General features: G+C 42.7%; 4 protein-coding genes across 4 annotated transcripts; 2 read left to right on the top strand and 2 right to left on the bottom strand.

The window, feature by feature from the left end:
• Positions 1-194: 194 nt before the first annotated feature.
• On the bottom strand, positions 195-2,523 carry LOC103969968 (putative pentatricopeptide repeat-containing protein At3g15930). The gene has a single exon (XM_018819678.2). The coding sequence runs from the start codon at positions 2,504-2,506 to the stop codon at positions 233-235; it is 2,274 nt and encodes a 757-aa protein (XP_018675223.2). The 5' UTR covers positions 2,507-2,523; the 3' UTR covers positions 195-232.
• A 635-nt stretch (positions 2,524-3,158) lies between these two features.
• Positions 3,159-8,153, top strand: LOC135594598 (ADP,ATP carrier protein 1, chloroplastic-like). The gene is made up of 5 exons (XM_065084911.1): positions 3,159-4,077; positions 6,280-6,546; positions 6,615-6,758; positions 6,841-7,188; positions 7,499-8,153. Exons 1-5 carry the CDS (start codon positions 3,268-3,270, stop codon positions 7,925-7,927), a joined length of 1,998 nt encoding a protein of 665 aa, XP_064940983.1. The 5' UTR covers positions 3,159-3,267; the 3' UTR covers positions 7,928-8,153.
• A 165-nt stretch (positions 8,154-8,318) lies between these two features.
• LOC135594597 (pentatricopeptide repeat-containing protein At1g08070, chloroplastic-like) lies at positions 8,319-10,583 on the bottom strand. Its single transcript, XM_065084910.1, has one exon. It carries the CDS (start codon positions 10,429-10,431, stop codon positions 8,356-8,358), a length of 2,076 nt encoding a protein of 691 aa, XP_064940982.1. The 5' UTR covers positions 10,432-10,583; the 3' UTR covers positions 8,319-8,355.
• Positions 10,584-10,687: 104 nt separating this feature from the next.
• On the top strand, positions 10,688-18,284 carry LOC135594600 (glycine-rich RNA-binding protein RZ1B-like). Its single transcript, XM_065084915.1, has 9 exons — positions 10,688-10,936; positions 12,489-12,587; positions 12,727-13,163; positions 14,419-14,485; positions 14,597-14,650; positions 15,727-15,795; positions 15,956-16,021; positions 16,122-16,190; positions 17,966-18,284. Exons 1-9 carry the CDS (start codon positions 10,703-10,705, stop codon positions 18,053-18,055), a joined length of 1,185 nt encoding a protein of 394 aa, XP_064940987.1. The 5' UTR covers positions 10,688-10,702; the 3' UTR covers positions 18,056-18,284.
• Positions 18,285-19,378: the final 1,094 nt, after the last annotated feature.

Here is a 19,378-nt window from a genome sequence, read left to right as displayed (position 1 = left end):
ACGCACCCACCAAACTAGTGTACAATTAATTAATTCGTAATTGAAAATAAAAATAGCACTTGGGTTGTCGGTCAGCATCTGGTCAACAAACTTGCCACTAAATCATAACTTTGTGTCGAGTTCGTCAATAATCCTTCACATGTGGCAGTCCTGTAACAATTCCGGCATGTGGAGCCCATGGATGAGGTGGCTCGTAAATCCAAGGAAGAGCCCATGCTTTTAGCTGAATCCATCACCAATAATCCTTACAAGAACATGAACCACTTCTGAAGTGGTGGAAACGCCTTCTATCCCTGACAACAATTTCTCTTCGGTAAATCTTAGAGGCAAACTTCATTGCATTGTGACAATCGATGCAAATTCTCAGGTTCTTCACTACCCTTATTGCGACACCATATCTTGAACTGATCAATCCAAAAGCAACCGCCAGCTTCTCACTGTGCTGGTAAATGGCAGCATTTGCTGCCTCTTCCTCCCCCGCACCGTGAAGGATCTCTGAAGTGTCAGGCACATAGCCAGCTCGCTTCAGCTCCTTGATCATTTCTTCAAGCTTGGTATAGATTTCACCAGTCCTGGGATGAGACCTGTCCCCAGCCACAAACTCATGGACTTCTCCGTTCATCTCTACCAAACTGCAGCCAGGTTCTTTCTTGATCCCCTTCACCATTATCATCTCTCTCATCTTGTGTGCTTCCTCCAATTTGTTGCGGTTGGCATACAAGCTGCACAGGAGCAGATAAGCAGCGCTATCATGAGGCTGCAACTCGACGAGATGCTTAGCAGCCAACTCTGCCATTTCCAGATTCCCGTGAACTCTGCAAGCTCCAAGAAGAGCCCCCCACACTGCAGAATTTGGTTTCATGGGCATGTTGTTTATGGTCTCCAATGCCTCTTCTAGTCGCCCAGCTCGACCGAGGAGATCGACCAAGCACCCGTAGTGTGTCACGTTGGGCATAATCCCGTGAACCGCGATCATGCTTGAGAAGATCTTTCTTCCCTCGTCGACCAATCCAGCATGTCCGCAGGCCGTAAGAACGCCAATGTAGGTCACCTCATCTGGTCTTACAGAGGTTTCGACCATTTGGGAGAACAGATCAATGGCGTCCTCTCCATGCCCATTCACGGCCAAGCCGGAGATCATGGCGGTCCATGTGAACTTGTCCTTCCTGTGCATCCTGCGGAAGATCTCGACCGCGTTGTCCACTTGACCACACTTCGAGTACATGTCTATAAGGGCATTGCCCACGGCGATGTCCATCTTGATCCCGTTGCGCTCCATGTAAGCCCTTGCCCATTCTCCTATCTCAAGGGCTCCTAACTGTGCACAGGCAGTGAGCAAGCTGACCATGGTGAACTCATCGGGCCAAACAGCGGCAGCTTGCATCTCGCGGAATACGTGCAAAGCCTCTTTGAAGCGGCCTGCACGCACGTAGCCATCAATCATGGCAGTCCATGATATTCGATCCCTTTCAGGCATTCGATCAAACAGCGCTCTGGCTCGATCGATCTCCCCGGACTTTGCAAATCCAACGACCACCGCCGTCCATGATATCACATCTCTAGTTTGCATGTCTTGGAACAATCTCCAAGCAGAGTCCAAATCGCCGCACTGGCCGTACATTTCGATCAATGCGTTCTCGAGTCTCAAATCAGGCAGCAGATTGCCATTCATGAGACGCCCATGGATTTGCCTCCCACACTCTAAACCTTTCATTTTCGCACAAGCCGACAGCACCAAGACGTAAGTGGTGGCGGTGGGCATGACGCTCTCCCCGGCCATGGCGGTGAACAGCCCACACGATTCCTCGAACATGTTGCTCCTGTTATAACCAGAAATCATCGCGTTCCACGAGACGACATCTCTCTCGGGACTCTTCTCGAACAGCTCCCTTGCGGTATCGACCGCGCCGCTGACGGCATACATACGAAGCAATGCACTGCGCACGTGCGCGTTGGAGGAGAGTCCGAACTTGAGCACGTGCGCGTGGAGCTCGTCCCCGTACGCGACGGCGTCGTCGCGAGTGAAGCCCTTGAGCAGGAAAGGGAAGGTGTGGCTGTTCGGCCCGACGCCGCTCGCGAGCATCTCCGCGTAGACCGCCACCGCGGCCCACGGCTCGCCGCGGACGGAGTGGCCTCTTATCAGGCAGTTCCAGTGGGAGGTTTCGGGAGTGGGGATCAAGTCGAGCAGGAGGCGGGCGTAGGACATGTCGCCGAAGCCAGAGGCGCAGCAGCAGGAGAGCAGCCGCCTCTTCACGAGCGGGGAGCGGGCGAGTCCGCTGCGGATCATGAGGGAGTGGATATGCTTGAATTCTTTCATGGTCCTGCAGGCGTCCAACAGAGAGTTTAATGCAAATCGTGTCGAAGTGAGGGAGGTGGGTGGCGGCGGAGCGCGAGGGAGAGGAGAAGACATATTGGAGATCAGCCTGTGGATGTCTGAAGGCGTGAAGTGGAAGGCGGAGGTGAAGAGGGAGATGTGGCTTTTCTCGGAAGGGAAAGGACATGGCATGAGCGCATTACAGAGGAGGCAGGAGACGCAGGTCACTGTGGAGTTTCACTTGTCAATTTATCTATTCCATCATGGTTTGAGATTCGTGCAAAATTCGATCGGCAGGGATATACCTGAAGATAAGTACTATTTCTACAAGGAATTCTCACCCGCTACTCTTACGCGCACGGGGATATCCCCTCGTGTCGACTCCTTCAGTGCGCATCGACCGGCACGCTTGGACGTACGCGTAAGAGTTGCACGTGGACAGCCATTATTCGAACTGGAGGTGCTAATTGAGAGGGGTATTATGGTCATTGTAACACTAACAAATGTTATATATAAAAGCCGACCATGCATCTCAAACCCAGAAATCGTACCAAATTTCTGTCCAGAAAAGCCTTCTCATCTTATGTGGCTCTCTCTCGGCCTACATACGGACCCCACTTCAGGTTTACGAGGGAGTTAACGTATGTCTGGTGAAAGGGAATGGGAATAATAATTAAAGTGTCATTACTGGATGTCCGCATCTATAATACGTGTTGCATAATTATGAATCAGCCACGCGTCAATACAAGCAGATACTTCGCATCTCCTATTCCAAAAAAATCTACCCTCCACAACAGTTATACCTTTCCCCAAACCTAAGAGAACTGGTGTCGATTGGCATTATATAGCCTCCTTGCCGTTTTACCCAAAATCCTCCTTTCGGATAGTCTCTCTCCATATCTCCTCCGCTCGGCTCCTCTTGCCATTCTTCTTGCAGAGCCTGCCCAGGGGACATGGAGAGAGTTATCTCGACAAGGGGCCTCCTTTCCCTCCCTCCCAAGCCTCAAGTTCGCCCCTACTTGCCTCTCCACACCCTCCGTATTCGTTTCCCCTCCGCCGCGGCGCCCGCCCTCTGCGCCCGGGCTCCCGCTTCCGCCCTCCATGGCCTCAGCTGCAGGGAGAGAACCCCGTCAATTGCGAGACCGACGGCCTCCAGGGACCCCGAAAGGTCGCTCCTTTACCCCGGAATTTCGGGGAAACAGAGGAAAGTTCCGATTTTTAGAGCCAGCGCCGCGATTCCGGCCGACGGAGCCGGCTCTGCGGAGCTTGGGGAGAAGAAGCCCAAATTCTTGGGTGTCGAGATAACGACGCTTAAGAAGATAGTTCCGCTGGGGATTATGTTCTTCTGCATTCTTTTCAATTATACCATTCTCAGGGATACCAAGGATGTGCTGGTGGTGACCGCCAAGGGGAGCAGCGCCGAGATTATACCGTTCTTGAAGACGTGGGTGAACCTGCCGATGGCGGTGGGGTTCATGCTGTTGTACACCAAGCTGTCGAATGTGCTGTCGAAGGAGGCTCTTTTCTACACCGTGATTCTGCCTTTCATAGCCTTTTTCGGGGCCTTTGCATTCGTGATGTATCCGCTTCGCGATGCCATCCATCCCACCGCTCTTTCGGACAAGCTTCTGGCGGCGCTGGGTCCGAGCTTCCTTGGCCCAGTCGCAATTTTGAGGATTTGGAGTTTCTGCCTCTTCTATGTCATGGCAGAGCTGTGGGGAAGTGTGGTGATCTCGGTCCTGTTCTGGGGGTTTGCCAATCAGGTGATATATGCTTTGTGATATGGAATAGGATTTAATTGTTCTCTTTCAATTCTCGAATTGATCTGCTCGTTGATTTTACTACTTATAATCACATCTGAAATTTGTTGATTATCAAATCTTGCCATGCCTTCTTTATGTTCAGACCCCATTGTGGTTAGTTTTCAATACATGTTGATCAATGTCTTTTTATCTTTTTCTGTTACGGTGGCAAGCAAGATTTGCATGTTCAGTTTCTGTTTTGTACATTTGATTACATATATCTTGCTTTACCCTCATTCTGAAAAGGTTTGTTGGTGGTGCTGGTTAAATGATGCTGTGATTGTTCTGTTGTTGATTTTGTACTATGCTCTTTTGTTTTTTTGTTCTTTTTCTAGGTGCATCTTTTTGAACATAGATGATGCTATTAGATGACATGTTGAGAGTGCAAGTTACTTGTGAATGAGTGTTTTACTAAAGCTGACGAAACTATTTTGACAATCATATTAGTTAAGAATCTGTGATGCTGCCTTTCAAACATTGACTATGAGTTGTTGCCTAAGGGTGCTACTTTCTTCTTTCGCTGTGAGTTGCTCAGCTCAAGTTTTCTATGGACAGGAATGGATTGGAGTAGTCCGAGTCAAGTTTAGGATAGAATCTAGACATGTTGACTCTAGGTCTAGTTCTTTTGTATCTATGTTATTTAAGCATTTTATTGTTTAAAGAGGTCTTATTGTGTTTTTGTTTGCAATTTCAGTCTAACAAAGTTAAATTGAGATTTTAACTAAGAAATGAAGAGGCTAATTATTGGCTTTTGTATATTTTGTGTGGGAGGTCCCAACTAAAAGATCTTAAAGTGATTCAGATCCTTGAAGGTAATGCACAAGTAACAACAAATGAACAAAATAGCAATCATTGCCAACTATTTGATGGTAACCATTCTCTCCTTTCGAAAATGTTCCCTAATAACAATGTTAATCATAATTTAAGTGGCAGCATATCCCTTTTTATTTTCTCTGACCAAGTGTTCTTTGATCTTCCTCTATCTTTCCCTTTTGTATTAACTAACTCATCTTGACTGGATGTCATCAGTTCTTTCGTTGGTCATCGTGGAATATGTCCAAATCAATTTAGATGATCTTCTCTCATTTCATCCATGATTAGTTGTACCCCAGTTTTCATGAATGTATCATTCTTATTTCTATCCATTTTGGCAATTCTATGCTTCTAACTTGATGGTTTTGCTTTGTTGCATCAAGTAAACTTACTTTTTGGTTATGAAGTTGCCTATATTCTGTAAGTGCTTCTGTATCCCACATAGAAAATATAATAAATACTATGATAATGGAAAAACTTCTATACTTGCATGAATTCAACTCTTTGTTACCTCTACAACATATTCTTTTCCACATTTCTTATGTACAACGACAAATGCCTCAGTCATATGTTTATTTTTTCATGTATACCAAAGTTATATCCAATACTATCAATTTTCTTATTTTTTCAAATACCCACTTACTTATTCAAATGTTGTAAGGTCTCCTTATCCATCAGTTCTACTTCTACCCCCTTCTCTGTAGTATATTTGTCAATTGATTGCATTATGACAATAACTTACCAAGTGAATAGTCTTCATTACCAGACATGAATTTTTGATGTTGAGATTATGATCGAGATATCCCACAAACTCAAGATGAGCTCTTAAGTGCCAATTACTGCCATAGGTTTGTCTTTCAAGTCTGTTAGAATTGTTTGTATGTGCATAAGAGGAGAGACTGCCAAATCTTTTTGATATCAGATTAACATGTCGCAAATGAGGAAGTTGATCAGTGCTTTCTTCACTGACCAGTTGGCCTGTAACACAACAAAACAGCAATCACTGCTTGCTTGCATGGGAAATAGCTATAAAATTACCTGGACCTTCAAGTGTGAAGATTGCCCCATTTATGTTTTCTTCTATAGTTTATAGTAGATCTTGTTCATCTGATTTAAGCTGTCCTCTTTGTTAACTTAACCTTTTTCATTGAGACTGCACTGGTTCGTTATATGATGGTTGTTTATTCTGTTCTTTTCTCAATGGTGGTACTCTGATTATGCCAGTTTATGCCTTTCATGTGACATATGCCAAATGAATGCATGTCTGCATGTTGAAACTTGATTAATGATGCAAGTGATGATTTCAGCTTCAAAAGATGCTTAGACATACTGATCCCTTGCCTTTTGCAGATTACTACAGTTGAAGAAGCCAAGGAATTCTACCCATTGTTCGGACTTGGAGCTAATATTGCACTCATCTTCTCGGGACGAACGGTCAAATACTTCTCTAACCTGCGTAAGAATTTGGGACCAGGGGTTGATGGTTGGGCAATTTCACTAAAAGGAATGATGAGCATTGTTGTGCTTCTTGGCTTCGGGATATGTGCAATCTATTGGGGGGTGAATACATTTGTTGTGAATGATCCATCTCTTCCAAGATCAGATCGCAAAAAGAAGGTAAGCAATTGGTTTGTTTTGGCTAATTTCGTTTTAGCACTAACTATCGAAGATTATTCATTGTGCAGGAGAAGCCAAAGCTAGGTATGAATGAGAGCCTAAAAGTTTTGCTGTCATCTAGATACGTCAGAGACCTAGCCACCTTGGTGGTTGCTTATGGTATAAGCATTAACCTGGTAGAAGTCACATGGAAGTCAAAGCTCAAGGCACAGGTAAACTTTCTTCCTTGATGGTCGCATTTTGCCCTTCAGCACCCACATAATTCAAACTTACGTCTGCGCATTTATTTGGCAGTTCCCCAGTCCAAACGAATATTCATCCTTCATGGGTGATTTCTCAACTGCTACTGGGATTGCAACATTCACAATGATGTTGCTAGGCAGACTGATACTCCGAAAATTCGGTTGGGGGGTGGCAGCTATGATTACACCCACAGTTTTGCTCCTGACAGGAGTTGGGTTCTTCTCATTGTTATTGTTTGGTGAGCCTTTGGCTCCTCTTCTGGGAAGTCTTGGTATGACTCCTCTGCTTGCTGCTGTTTACGTGGGGGCATTACAAAACATTTTCAGCAAGAGTGCAAAGTACAGCTTGTTTGATCCTTGCAAAGAAATGGCTTATATTCCTTTAGACGAAGAGATGAAGGTCAGTGTTTTGTCTCCTATTATATTTTGATATGAGCAGCTGCATGTTTCATCTCCTTTTATATCTTTGTATGGCTTATATCATTAGTGTATGTCTCCAATTATATCTTAGTATAAGTTGGTTCAAGGTTCCTTCTTTCACGAATGTTTTTACCTGATAGAATATGCATCTGACTTCTTGACTTGTTTATCTACAACGAAACACCATTTTTCTCTGGTCTTCGCTCTTTTGTGAAACTAATCCATATGACCAAAGTACCCCATATGCTGTCATTGTGAGATATTCAGTGCTTGTTTTTGATAAATTACAGGTTAAAGGGAAGGCCGCGATTGACGTCGTCTGCAACCCCTTGGGAAAATCAGGAGGTGCACTGATCCAGCAGTTTATGATTTTGACATTTGGGTCTCTGGCGAACTCGACCCCATACCTGGGAGGCATACTGCTGGTGATTGTTCTTGCATGGTTGGGTGCTGCAAGATCCTTGGATTCTCAATTCTCTCCTTTGGCTAAGAAGGAGCTCGAGAAGGAGAAAATGCGGAAAGAAAAGGCGAACGAGTCTTTGATTGCGGCAGCGAGGGAGGACACCGATGGGTTAGTTGCCGAGGTAAAACTGAGAGAGAATGATTCTCTTCATGAATCTATAGCAAGTGAGGATTCAACAAATGGGTCGCCTTTGAAGGAAAAATTAGCTTCCGAGTCTGAGAGTTCATCGGAAACCTCCACTGGCCGAAGTCAATGAAGCTGCCCTTTCTGGTACGATTAGAAAGACAGATGTTAGGGATGATGAGAAACTTTTGTTAATTTAGGGTTCCATCAGATAGGAATAATATGAGAAGAGCTGATGAGAAGCCAGAAATCTGATCTGTTTTGGCATAAGACGCAATCAACTATTTTATTGTGTTGTACTGTTGTTTAAGTATCTGCTATCAAAATAAACTTGTGAGGAAAGACAAGTGTTTGGATAATTTTGATCAGAAAGATCTAAAAGTACATTCATCAAAGTCTCAGGCACGTTACATTTGGCATTAGCGAATCCCCTATATTCTACAGACAGATATCCCAAACGTAGAAGGAATCTTTGTTGGATACACGACTCAGCCTTTACGGGTTACTCAACCGAATCAACACTCTAAATCGAACGACTAGAATCAATATTAATTGTTATGATCACCAGAAATCTTTGCAAGAACAACATCCATCTCTGAAGTGATGGAAACGGCACCGGTCGCGCACGATGATCTCCCTACCGTAGACCTTCGATGTGAGTTTGGTTGCAGCATGGCAGTCACCGCAAACACGAAGGTTCTTCATGATCCGGATCGGCGTCCCCGGGGCCGTCCTCATGAGCCCGAAGGCAATGGCCAGCTTCTCACTGTGCCGGCACAACGCGTTCTCCTTCTCCTCCTCGTCCATGTCCAATAGCACCTCGGACTTGTTGGGCACGTATCCCGCTTCCTTCAGCCTGGAAATCATGTCCTCCACCATGGCGTAAATCTCAGCGGACTGCGGGTGTGATTCGTCCCCCATGACGAACTCATGAACCTCCCCGTCCATCTCTATCAGACTGCATCCGGGTGGCTTCTTCACGTCCCTCTCTGACATGAGCTCTCTTATTCTGCCAACCTCATCCCATTTCTGCAACGAGCCATAGATGTTGGATAACAGCACGTAGGTCCCTCCATGCCTCTGGTCCAGCTCCATGAGCTTCTGCGCAGTCCTCTCGGCCACCTCAAGGTTGCCATGGATTCTGCAAGCGCCCAAGAGGCCTCCGAGCACAAAGCGATCCGGCGCCATGGGCATGCTTCTTATCAGTTCTTCTGCCCTCCCTATCTGACCGGCTCGACCCAGCAGATCGACCATGCAACCGTAGTGTTCGACGCTGGGCTGGATGTTGTAGATGCTCGCCATCGAGTCGAAATGGGAGCAGCCTTCGTCTACGAGGCCTGCGTGGCTGCAAGCTGTCAACACGCCGACGAAGGTGACTGCGTCGGGCTTCACTCCGATCCTCTGCATCTCGTGGAAGGTCTGCAGCGCTCTCTCCGCGTGCCCGCACACTGCAAGTCCTCCGATGAGGGCTGTCCATGTCATGACATCTCTGCGAGGCATATCACCGAAGACCTTGAATGCGCTTTCTATGCACCCACACCTCGCGTACATGTCCACCAGAGCAGTCCCCAGAACAACGTCCACCTCGACTTTCTCCCGCACTATGTACACATGAAACCATTTCCCGAGCTCGAGCGCACCGAGCTGAGAGCATGCCTGAACCAAGCTCGCCATGGTCACCTTATCTGCCTTGATGCCCATGAATTGCATCTCGCGGAACAATCGCAATGCTTCTTTGTAATCGCTATCCTCCACATGCCCTTTGATCATGATGTTCCAACAAAACAAGTTCCTCTCCGGCATCTCACCGAAAAGCTGTCGAGCACGCGAAACGCAACCACATTTGCAGTAAACATCCAAAAGCGCCGCCCAGAGGACCAAATCGAACCCGATTCGATGCTCTTCGATGTACTTATGAACCCGTTTCCCGGTCTCTAGATCTCTTGCTCTCGCACAAGCCGTGAGAACATTCACCAGCGCGATCTCATTCGGTGTTACGTTCTTCGACTCCATCTGCCGATAAAGATCCAGTGCCTCGGACAAGTGGTCCGACCTCGTGTAAGCAGCAACCATGGTGGCCCAAGAAACAACCGTCTTCTCACCCATTTTTTCAAACACCTGGCAGGCGGAGGTCAAGCAGCCACGAGCCGCGTACATGTTCATCAACGTGTTCTGGATATAAATGTCCGAGGAGAACCCAAACTTGACCACATGGCAATGGAGCTGCTTCCCTTCGGCCAGAAACCCACAAGACTTGAAGAGCGAGGGGAACGTGAAGCTATCAGGAACCAGGCCGCCTTCGATCAGCTCGACATAGAAGCGGAGGGCCTCCAATGGGAAGTTCTTGTTGGTGTAGCCACGGATTATGGAATTGAAGGTGAAGGCGGTGGGACTGGGGATCTGTCGGAACACGAGGCGGGCATAGTCGAGGGAACCGAAGTCTTCGGCGGCACAACGGGAGACGAGATGGCTGGCGGGGAGGGGGGCGAAGGCGACGCCGGAACGGATCATTCGGGCGTGCACCCGCTTGAGCTCGGCCATGGTGGTGCATCTCTCTAGGAGATGGTGGGGTGGGCGGTCCTTTGGCGGTGGAGGTTGAAGAGGGACAGTGGAAGTGAAGGGGAGAGGAGTAGCCATGGCTGACGAGGCAGTTATTTCAGTTGAAGAGGGACAGTGGAAGTGAAGGGGAGAGGAGTCGCCATGGCTGACGAGGCAGTTATTTCAGTTGAAGAGGGACGGTGGAAGTGAAGGGGAGAGGAGTCGCCATGGCCGACGAGGCAGTTATTTCAGTTGAAATGGGCTGATGAGGACTATAAAGGGGAATGGTGTATTGCTTTGGTGATGGACTTGTAAGAGACAAGTCTTGGGCTGAGCCCGTAACTCCATCAGGCCCAAGATAAGGTATGAAATGGCCGATCTAAAAGAAGTTCTTCGGCCGTTCTCTTGCCCCAGCTCACCGTCTCCTCCTCAGAGAAGCGAGGGGAGCACGCGAGAGGGGAAAGAGGAGGTATCTGCTTCGGCGGGGGCAGCGATGACGTTGGACGACGAGAAGTCAATTTACGTTGGTGGGCTCCCCTACGATTGCACTCAGGAGGACCTCCGCCGTGCTTTCGACCTCTACGGCGCCATCGTCGACGTCAAGGTCCGTCACCTAACCCTCCTCCTCCTCCCCGGCTCCCTCCTATTTTCTCATTCCTCAAGTTGCTTCTTTTGGGAGCCGAATGGCACGTTGTCGTGTTAGGGTTTTGAGGGAGCTTGGAGTCGGATTTCTCCAAAACCCTAGACTCTCACTTGTTTGAGCACCTGGAGTCACCTGAGGGTGGCAAATGATTGCGGAGGATATGGGGTTGAAAAATAGAGGATTCGAGTTCTTTGCTGGATGAATTGAAGAGATCCAGAGTGTCATTTTGTTCTTGATTTAGGTTACCTGTCAAAACTCGAAATGCTACAAGAAGACACCTTTTTTTCTAAATAAAAAAGAATATTGAATGAAAATTAACTAATTTGCACACTGCGAAGAGCCTCCCTGAGATGAGGATCTGGACATGATGAGGTTACTGGTAGTGAATTCGAGTTGCTGTATGGAGGTGTCTTTTGAATGTGTAATGTGTTGCACATCAAAACTTGGAATTGAGAAGAGATGTCTTCTTTTTCAAACAACAAAGAAGTTTGCAAAAAAAAAAGCTATTTTTTCAAATGGTAGAGTATCTTGCTGAGGCATCTAGAGAAGAAAAGTTTGGCAGTAAGTTCGAGTTCCTGTTCTGAACTGAGAAATCTCAGAATGTCATACTGATCGTAATAGTGTTACCTATCAAGATTCAGAATTAGGTCAAGAAGATACCTTTTTTCCTAAATATACAGGTATTTCTTTAATAAAAAATTACCATATTGCAGTAAGAGCTGTTGATGGAGTGGAGAAAAGTATCTGTTTCGTGATAGTACAGATATTATCAACAATTATGCTATCAGTCGACTGGCATGTGTTTTTTTTTTTTTTTTCGTGGGAAGTCATCTCTGGCATTGGATGAGGTTATGAAGCAGCCTTAGACATATTGCATCTTTAGAGTGGATATTTTTGAGATAAACAACACAAAGCTTAACAAAACTATGGCATTAGTCTGATGACTGGCTGTCTATTTTATTGCTACTTGAAGAGCTCTGCTAGATCAGAAAATTCTTCTGGCTTTGGGAACATTTTTTTTGTTTATAAATTCTAAGTTTCCTGTTCTTTGTTATGCAACAACTGTTTTGGTTTCCCCCACCAGCCTGTAATTCTTGGTTTGAGATTTTCTTCATATTAAACCTGTCTGAGAGGTGATTTCAGCTGTCACTGCTGAAAACCACTCTTGTAGGATCTTTGGTAGCCATGTTGGCTTTGTACTCCATCGCTTCATCTCTTTCTCCAATCTTTAGGGCTACATTTGTTTTTCTAAATAGTGAATATGCATGAAGGTGTTGACAAACATTATACCAGTTGCAGAATGGTTTGTCATAAGCTGGTCAAATTTGCTATATGCTCTTAATCTTCCTCTTTCTTGTAAATAAATATGAGGGAGTGTAATTATTATACATCAACTTTTTGTATGTAACTTCATCATTGCCATAATCTTTTCCATGAAATCTTCTTTTAAACAGTAAAAAACTCTTATTTCACAGACAGCTGTTATTCTTATCATGCAATTCTTCGACTGCAGATAATAAATGATCGACAAGTTGGAGGAAAATGCTATGGGTTTGTTACATTTAGAAACCCTAGGTCAGCTGTTGATGCTATTATGGACATGAATGGCAGGGTATGTTTCTTGCTCTCTATCCAAATAGGGCATTTAAATAATGTGTTTCCGGTACTGTCTTGTTAGTCTGATGTGAACATAAAAACAAATGTTGCTACCTTTTATAGTTGAGCTATTGATGTTTAAATTTCTTAACCAGAAAATTGGAGGAAGAGTTGTAAGAGTAAATGAAGTTCATTCAAGGGGTGGAAGGCCAAACTTTCATCGTGAAAATTTCCATCGAGATTCTGATAGGGATGATGATTGGGAGAGGGGCAGGGAAAGAGAGAGGGATCATATGCGGGACAGATTTCGGTACCTAGATAGAAATGATGAGCGGTCCCGAGATCATGATAGACAAAGGGAAAGAGAAATAGATATTGAGCGTGGACGTAACTTTGATCGAGCAAGATCACACCCTTTGGATCAAGATCGAGATAGAGAAGGCGATGACCATGAGCATCCAGGAGGCCATGATCGAGATTGGGAAGGGGATCGTGACATGGACTGGGACCATGATAGAGATGTGGACAAAACTAAAGATCATGATGGAGGCAAAGACATGGATAAGGAGCAACAACTGAGACAAAAAAATGGGTAATCTCTGAGATTATTTTGTCATTAATATTGTTAGGTTTACATACCGTCTTACCTGCTATGAGTCGGTGTGTATATTTCAAAGATTGTTAGAAAGACAGATACACTGTGACTGCAGCGGTTCTCACCTGTCAAAAGATATTCAATCTTCTGTTTTTAGTCAATTTTCATATTATTCTCGCCAAGCAAATGTAGTTTTCTCATTTTGTTGACATGAATTTCCTTGTACATAGAAATAAAGTTAATTGGGAAAGAAAGTTAAAAGATACTTTTTTCCTTGGAGTAATTAATGAAAAAAATATAAATTTAATGGTTGCGTTTGACAGCCCTTGGTCTTATCCAAGTTATATACTTAGTATAGTCTAAATTTAATAGTGAAAAATTTTCCTGGAAACTTGACATCAAAAATAAAAAGACCTTGAGCTTGGACACCTGAGTATGTAGCTTGCACAAGACTGACACTCCTTAAATTTTTGGTTTGCAAGAATTTGCACTGGGAGAGACACATGACAAGAGGACCAGTGTTCCTAAGGCCCTTAGACCCTAGGTTATATGAGTGGACTGTAGAGCATCATTTCAACCTAAGCCACATTAAAGTTTAGGTCTCGTTTTGTGTTTAGTTTTTTACCCAGACCAGGTTCAGTATATTCATAAGGTAAAGTTGTTATATTTTTAGCCTTTACCTTTTTCTAATAGGCTTCCATGATTGTTGATAGTTCTTGTTTTAAAATTAACGCTTGTGTTGGTGAAAATAGTTTATTTGCTTGAAGTGGTAAGGTTTCATACATTGACTCGCCTCACATGCTGGTTTGGCGAGAGCCTTATGCATTGGGTCACTCTTTTTATGATTATATTGGGATTTTTATTTTGTATTTAGTTTGTTTTTTGTTCTTATTGGTGTTCATTCTTTTTCTTGCTTACCACAATATTATTTTCTTTTATTGTCCTAAAAATTAGGTGATTGATCTTTATGTGAACATGGTGTAACTGTGAGATATAAATCATGGTTTCCCATCCATTGCCCTTTCAGGTGTGCTTGGACCTCCCCTGACAATAGGTCAACTCCAGTTAGACTGGAAACACTCTTGAGTAGTTTGCTTCATCTTGCCATTTTTTTAATATCTTGTCGCTGTTTGATTTTGGTTCTTTCGGATCCAAATGTACTGCAAGTTCACTTTTTGGTGTATATTGTCTCTGTTTGACAATATGGTGAATTCTGAAACATTTGTTGACTTCGGTTTGCTAATCTCAACAGTGCTGATTTCAATGAGCATCCAAGCAGAGATTTATCATCAAATTCTAGTGATGATTATTACGGCCAGGTGAAAGACCATTAACTTAATGTTTGTTTATTTAGATTCATTCTCATGAGCGACATCGAGTTCTGCTGTATTACTTCATTCTTTCTTGTCCATTTTGTAATGTTTGACCAGGTGAAAGAGAAGCTGGAGTTATCCATTCAAAGACGGGAGGATCTTCAAAAGGAGGTGCTTCATTGTCTGGCTTATTTTAGAGTTAATAATGCATGATTTTAACGTATATATTAAGTTGCTTCATTCCTGGAATGGGTTATAATGGATTGTTTTCACTTTGTATCTTTATGGTCATCATCATAATATATTTGTCTGCATAGTTATTATTAAGTGATGTAAGACGAGTGCCTTTATATCAAATCTGATGAAGGATGAAAGCATGGAAAATATTTTGTTTTTCTAAAATATGATTATTGTAAGATATAACTCTTTTGCCTTTTTATAGTTCCTAAGAGAAAAAAATACAAATAGAGAAATTTTAGTTTCTTACATCAAGGAATCAATCATCCCATCTACCAAATTTAGAGAATCTTCACTTGTATCTTTTGCTTAAAAAGATCTTTCATATTTGTGAGATCTTCCATTGAGAATCTTCAATCGATCATTTCCAATCATGTCTCATATTAGTTTGATTCCCTTTTTCTTCTTGACTAAATTTGACAATTTGTATAGAAACAAAGAGATTGCTCTCATATGACAACTTATTACATTTGCAAAAACGTCCTAAATAAGTAATTTTACTCCAAAGACAAAATAAAACTAAATTGCCCCTGTATCGAAAAGAAAGAATATTCCACGAATGTGAAGTTATCTGTTCTACTGCTCTGCCTTTGTAAAGTACTATCTCGCAGACCTATTTCCGGGTTACAGAACGGCCCAACCATCAGCTAAGATCTTTGGCCAACCCTGAGGAAATGTTCATACTGGCACATATAACTTTATTAGAAGAAACTTGAATTGCTCATATTCCTCATATATTAAATATGTTCTTAAGATAATAACCATATATTACATGAACTGTGCCCTAGTTCCATTACATGTTAATTTGAGCTTCATAGCTTATTTGCCAAATATTTTATCCTTTTCATTGAGAACATCTTATTTTTTAGTAAACAAGCCATGTGGATAGCTATCAAGATATGCTTGTTCATGGCCCTATTTTTCCAAAAATTGCTGCACAATATTATTTGTTTCTGATTGTTAATTTAGTATTTTCTCCTGAAAAATGTGTTAATCTTGTGTTCAATCAGCTTACTATTGTTGGGGAGAAGATCGATGAGAAACAGCATCTTATTTCAGATTTACAAATGAAATATCAGGTAATTACAATTTTGCTCGCTAGTGCTGTCATCAGCTGCAATTGCATCCTATCTAAACTTTGTTTGTTATTTGTGTCCCTTTCCATTTAAACAGTCAAATCAATTTTCGTTTATTTGCATTATCAATTCTTTGCCTGATTGATACACTTCACAAGTACAGAAACTAGAGGATGCATTGGCGGCTGCGAAGAAGCTTACCTATCAAAGGCAGTCGATGCTGATGAAGGTACATAAGTTTATCCAAACAGCACGTTTTTTATTTTTCCTGTCCAGTACTCAAATCGAAAAATTGACATGAATATTCTTTTCTAAAAACCTTTGTTCAGCTGCATTCTTGCTTTGCTCGAGCTCAGGACTATACTGAAAGGCTCAAAAGCTCTGAGCACGAACTCCAGGTTAGTTTGTAGTGGATACCTATTCCTTTTTAAGTTATTCAAAAGCAGTATAAGGAAAGTAATGTACTGTATTCCTGATAGAAAGCAGTTTCGTTTCTTCTGTTAGGGAAAATAAGTATAAACATTGAGATGAGAGATTACTGGCTATGGCCAGGGCAATCTCAGTCTGTAAGAGGCAGAAGTGTTGCTACAGTAGCAAACACTTGTATATTGCAGAAGAAGCAATTGAAATCAGAGATTTTCTAGTTTGACAGGTGAAAGGAAGAGAAATAGTGCATGCTAAGTGGTATTTTTTGGTGTTGGTCATGATATTGTGTATTCACAAGTACTGCTAGAGGGTATTGATGATGATGGAAGCAAAAGTAATATTGGATATTTACATATTCTAAAATTACCATTCTTGATGAACCCCACTCCTTTTTCCGGTGGTGAGGAATCATTTTCCATTCGAGTGCAGATCCACATAGGAGAAGCTTTAATCCCAGGCTATTCAGCTGGCCGCCCTACATAGACCCTGCATCTTTTGTTGGCCTTTGCTGGTTTCTAGCCTTCAAATGACACAGGGAATTCACCATCTATGCAAGATACCGGAAATTATATTTGAACCATAATATGTCCAAAATGTTGTATTTTCAACCTCAAGTCTCATTCTCCTTTAGGTTGACCTCGAGTTTTAGGTGTGAATTCATTGGTGATCTGCCAGGAAGGCTGAGGATTTCTTGTCCAAATTGGATCATGACCATCTAACCTTGTTCCATGAAGCTAATATAATAAATCATATTGCGGCATTCTGCATTTGCCTGTTGATTGGTCAGAGGCAAAGGTGTGCCTAATTTCGCATCTTTTTTTCTCATTCAAAGCCTTAATTCTAATAGCTCATGTTGCCCTCGCCTGCTATTTTCACCTCTTCTCTTCTCACTGTAAGAAATCCAGAGATTCAATCCGTCGTTGAAAATGTTCTCCCAATCCACCATCATCAGAGCCCCTTTGTGTCCACCTACAATTATCAAGGGTGAACTCAAAGTCGGACCTCCATGGCCCCCTGGTTGATCACAAAGTGGGTTCTTTTCCACCAAATACCGATGATTTTCCTCTTTTTCATATCTTCAGTCTCTGCCTGTCTGTTATTTTGTAATGGAGAGATAGGAATGTGACCTTAAAGGAGTTGTGATGATGGTGGCTGTTTTAGTGTTCATGGGGATATGACAATGATGTGAAGCATTCAATGTGGTGGTGGATGAGATGATCCAGGGTTGTGATACTAGCTTAATCATCAGAATGATAAAGATGGTAGAATACGGAATGTGATGGTGGTAAAGAACGTGGTGAATCATAATGGCAGTGGAGGTATCGATGATGTGGCAAAGATGGTGGTGGATGTGGATTTGGTGGGATTATGCTTTGGGAAAGAAGATGTGGCAGCAGAATCAACAAGGGATGAAGCAGATATGAAGAGAACTGAACGAGGTTGATCTAGTTTCTACAATGTAAATTTTAATTAAAACATAAAAATATGAAGAAAACTGAACAAGGTTGCTGTATTCATGGATATGTCGCATCTTATATAAGTTTGCACATATATTAAAATGCACTGATGGCACCGAACAAAGACATTGTTTTGCTTGACTTGCCCAGCCAGACTTACATCATGTGTTGTGCACTTATATATTGAATAATTAGTCGGTGTTTATGCATCACCAGCACTTAGAATTTCAAATTACATGCACCCTTGTGCCGAAAATCTTGACTTATATTATGCTCTTAACATGCTGCAGTCTCTCGTTGATGTGGCAATGTCCGATGTTGGTATGGGTGAGGATGCTGGTGGAAGAGATGGATCACTTTATGCCAATGGGCAGGTATGACAAATCCTGGGCATCTGTATCATTGTTGTCCATTTAGAGGAGTAACTTCTTCATGAACTGGCGCATAATACGCAGTCCGTTAGATCTTTAGACCAATCTTTTTCCTGGCAGTCTATTGCAACCAGATATCAACTTTTTTTCTTGAAACTTTCACAAAAAGATGGCCTGTTATTCTCTTGTTACATCAAAACTCAGATGCATGAAATCGCCTACTCGGTGTTTGTCGTTAGTTCTCATTAAAGCAGCTGATAACACCATTATGTTCTTGAGTTGGCATCGTCCGAAAGATTTGCTGAGTTCAAATATATTCGCCTGTATTATAACTAGAAAAGTGACCTTTGGAAATCTAGGGTTAGGGTGTGTGTTCATTTTGCTCGTCAAAAGAAAAGGAAGCCAGACTGTTCTTTATCGAAATCCACTTTCATTAAATTTAGAGCTTTCCGAGATGTTATTTTTGAGATTCACATCAAATGGAAAGCCACTTCAATGATTCACTTCTTGATGAAACAAAACATGCTAAAGCCTGATTTATTATGTGCTCATGTTCAACTTGCATGGAGTAAAAGCATCCGTCAGCTGCTCTTTTGTTATGTATGATGGCCGCTCATGAAGCATCAATTGGTCAGAGTTGGGAGTCTTTTCCTCCGACGAATCATTCCATGATTCATGAATCACTATCATCCCTAGTGTTACCCATTCTCGTTTTGTCAAAATAACCGGTGAAAAGACGTCGTCTTATGCAATGGCCGTCCAACTATTGTTAATAAAAACCAATGACGATTACTATACAACAATATTGGATAATATAAAAGTCAAACTAATTAAGTTACGATATATGACTTAATCTCTTCATCCCTATGTAAAATGCAACATCCTTATATTTTTATTAAAGAAAATAATATAAAAATATTTATACCAATTAATCTTTTTTAATGGTCTAATTATAGATTATCCTGTGTGTTTAGTATCTCGATCTTTAAACTTATAAAATTTATATTGAAATCTTTATAGTTACATCTAAATCCATTTACTCTAATATCGTTGATTTTATCGATACAAAAATAATAAACAAAACATTAATTTTAATGTTTCAGTTAGTGTCGGCAAACACTGTCGGTGGTGGTGGACGACGATATCGCTGGAGGTCGCAGGTGGTTGTGGATGAGGAGGGATAGCGGCAACGAGAGATGAGAGTCGTTTTACATATGTGTCGATGCCAACACAATTACCGAGCGATGTGTTGACGCAATTATCGAGCGACGAAAGAATCACGCGGCATCTGCATCTACATCGACGCAATTATCAAGAGACATCAAGTGTTGA

The sequence above is a fragment of the Musa acuminata genome, chromosome BXJ1-10, assembly GCF_036884655.1.
Source record: "Musa acuminata AAA Group cultivar baxijiao chromosome BXJ1-10, Cavendish_Baxijiao_AAA, whole genome shotgun sequence".
NCBI classification, from domain to species: Eukaryota; Viridiplantae; Streptophyta; class Magnoliopsida; order Zingiberales; family Musaceae; genus Musa; species Musa acuminata.
Note: the sequence above shows the minus strand (reverse complement) of the source record. Positions and strands in the feature narration are given on the sequence as shown.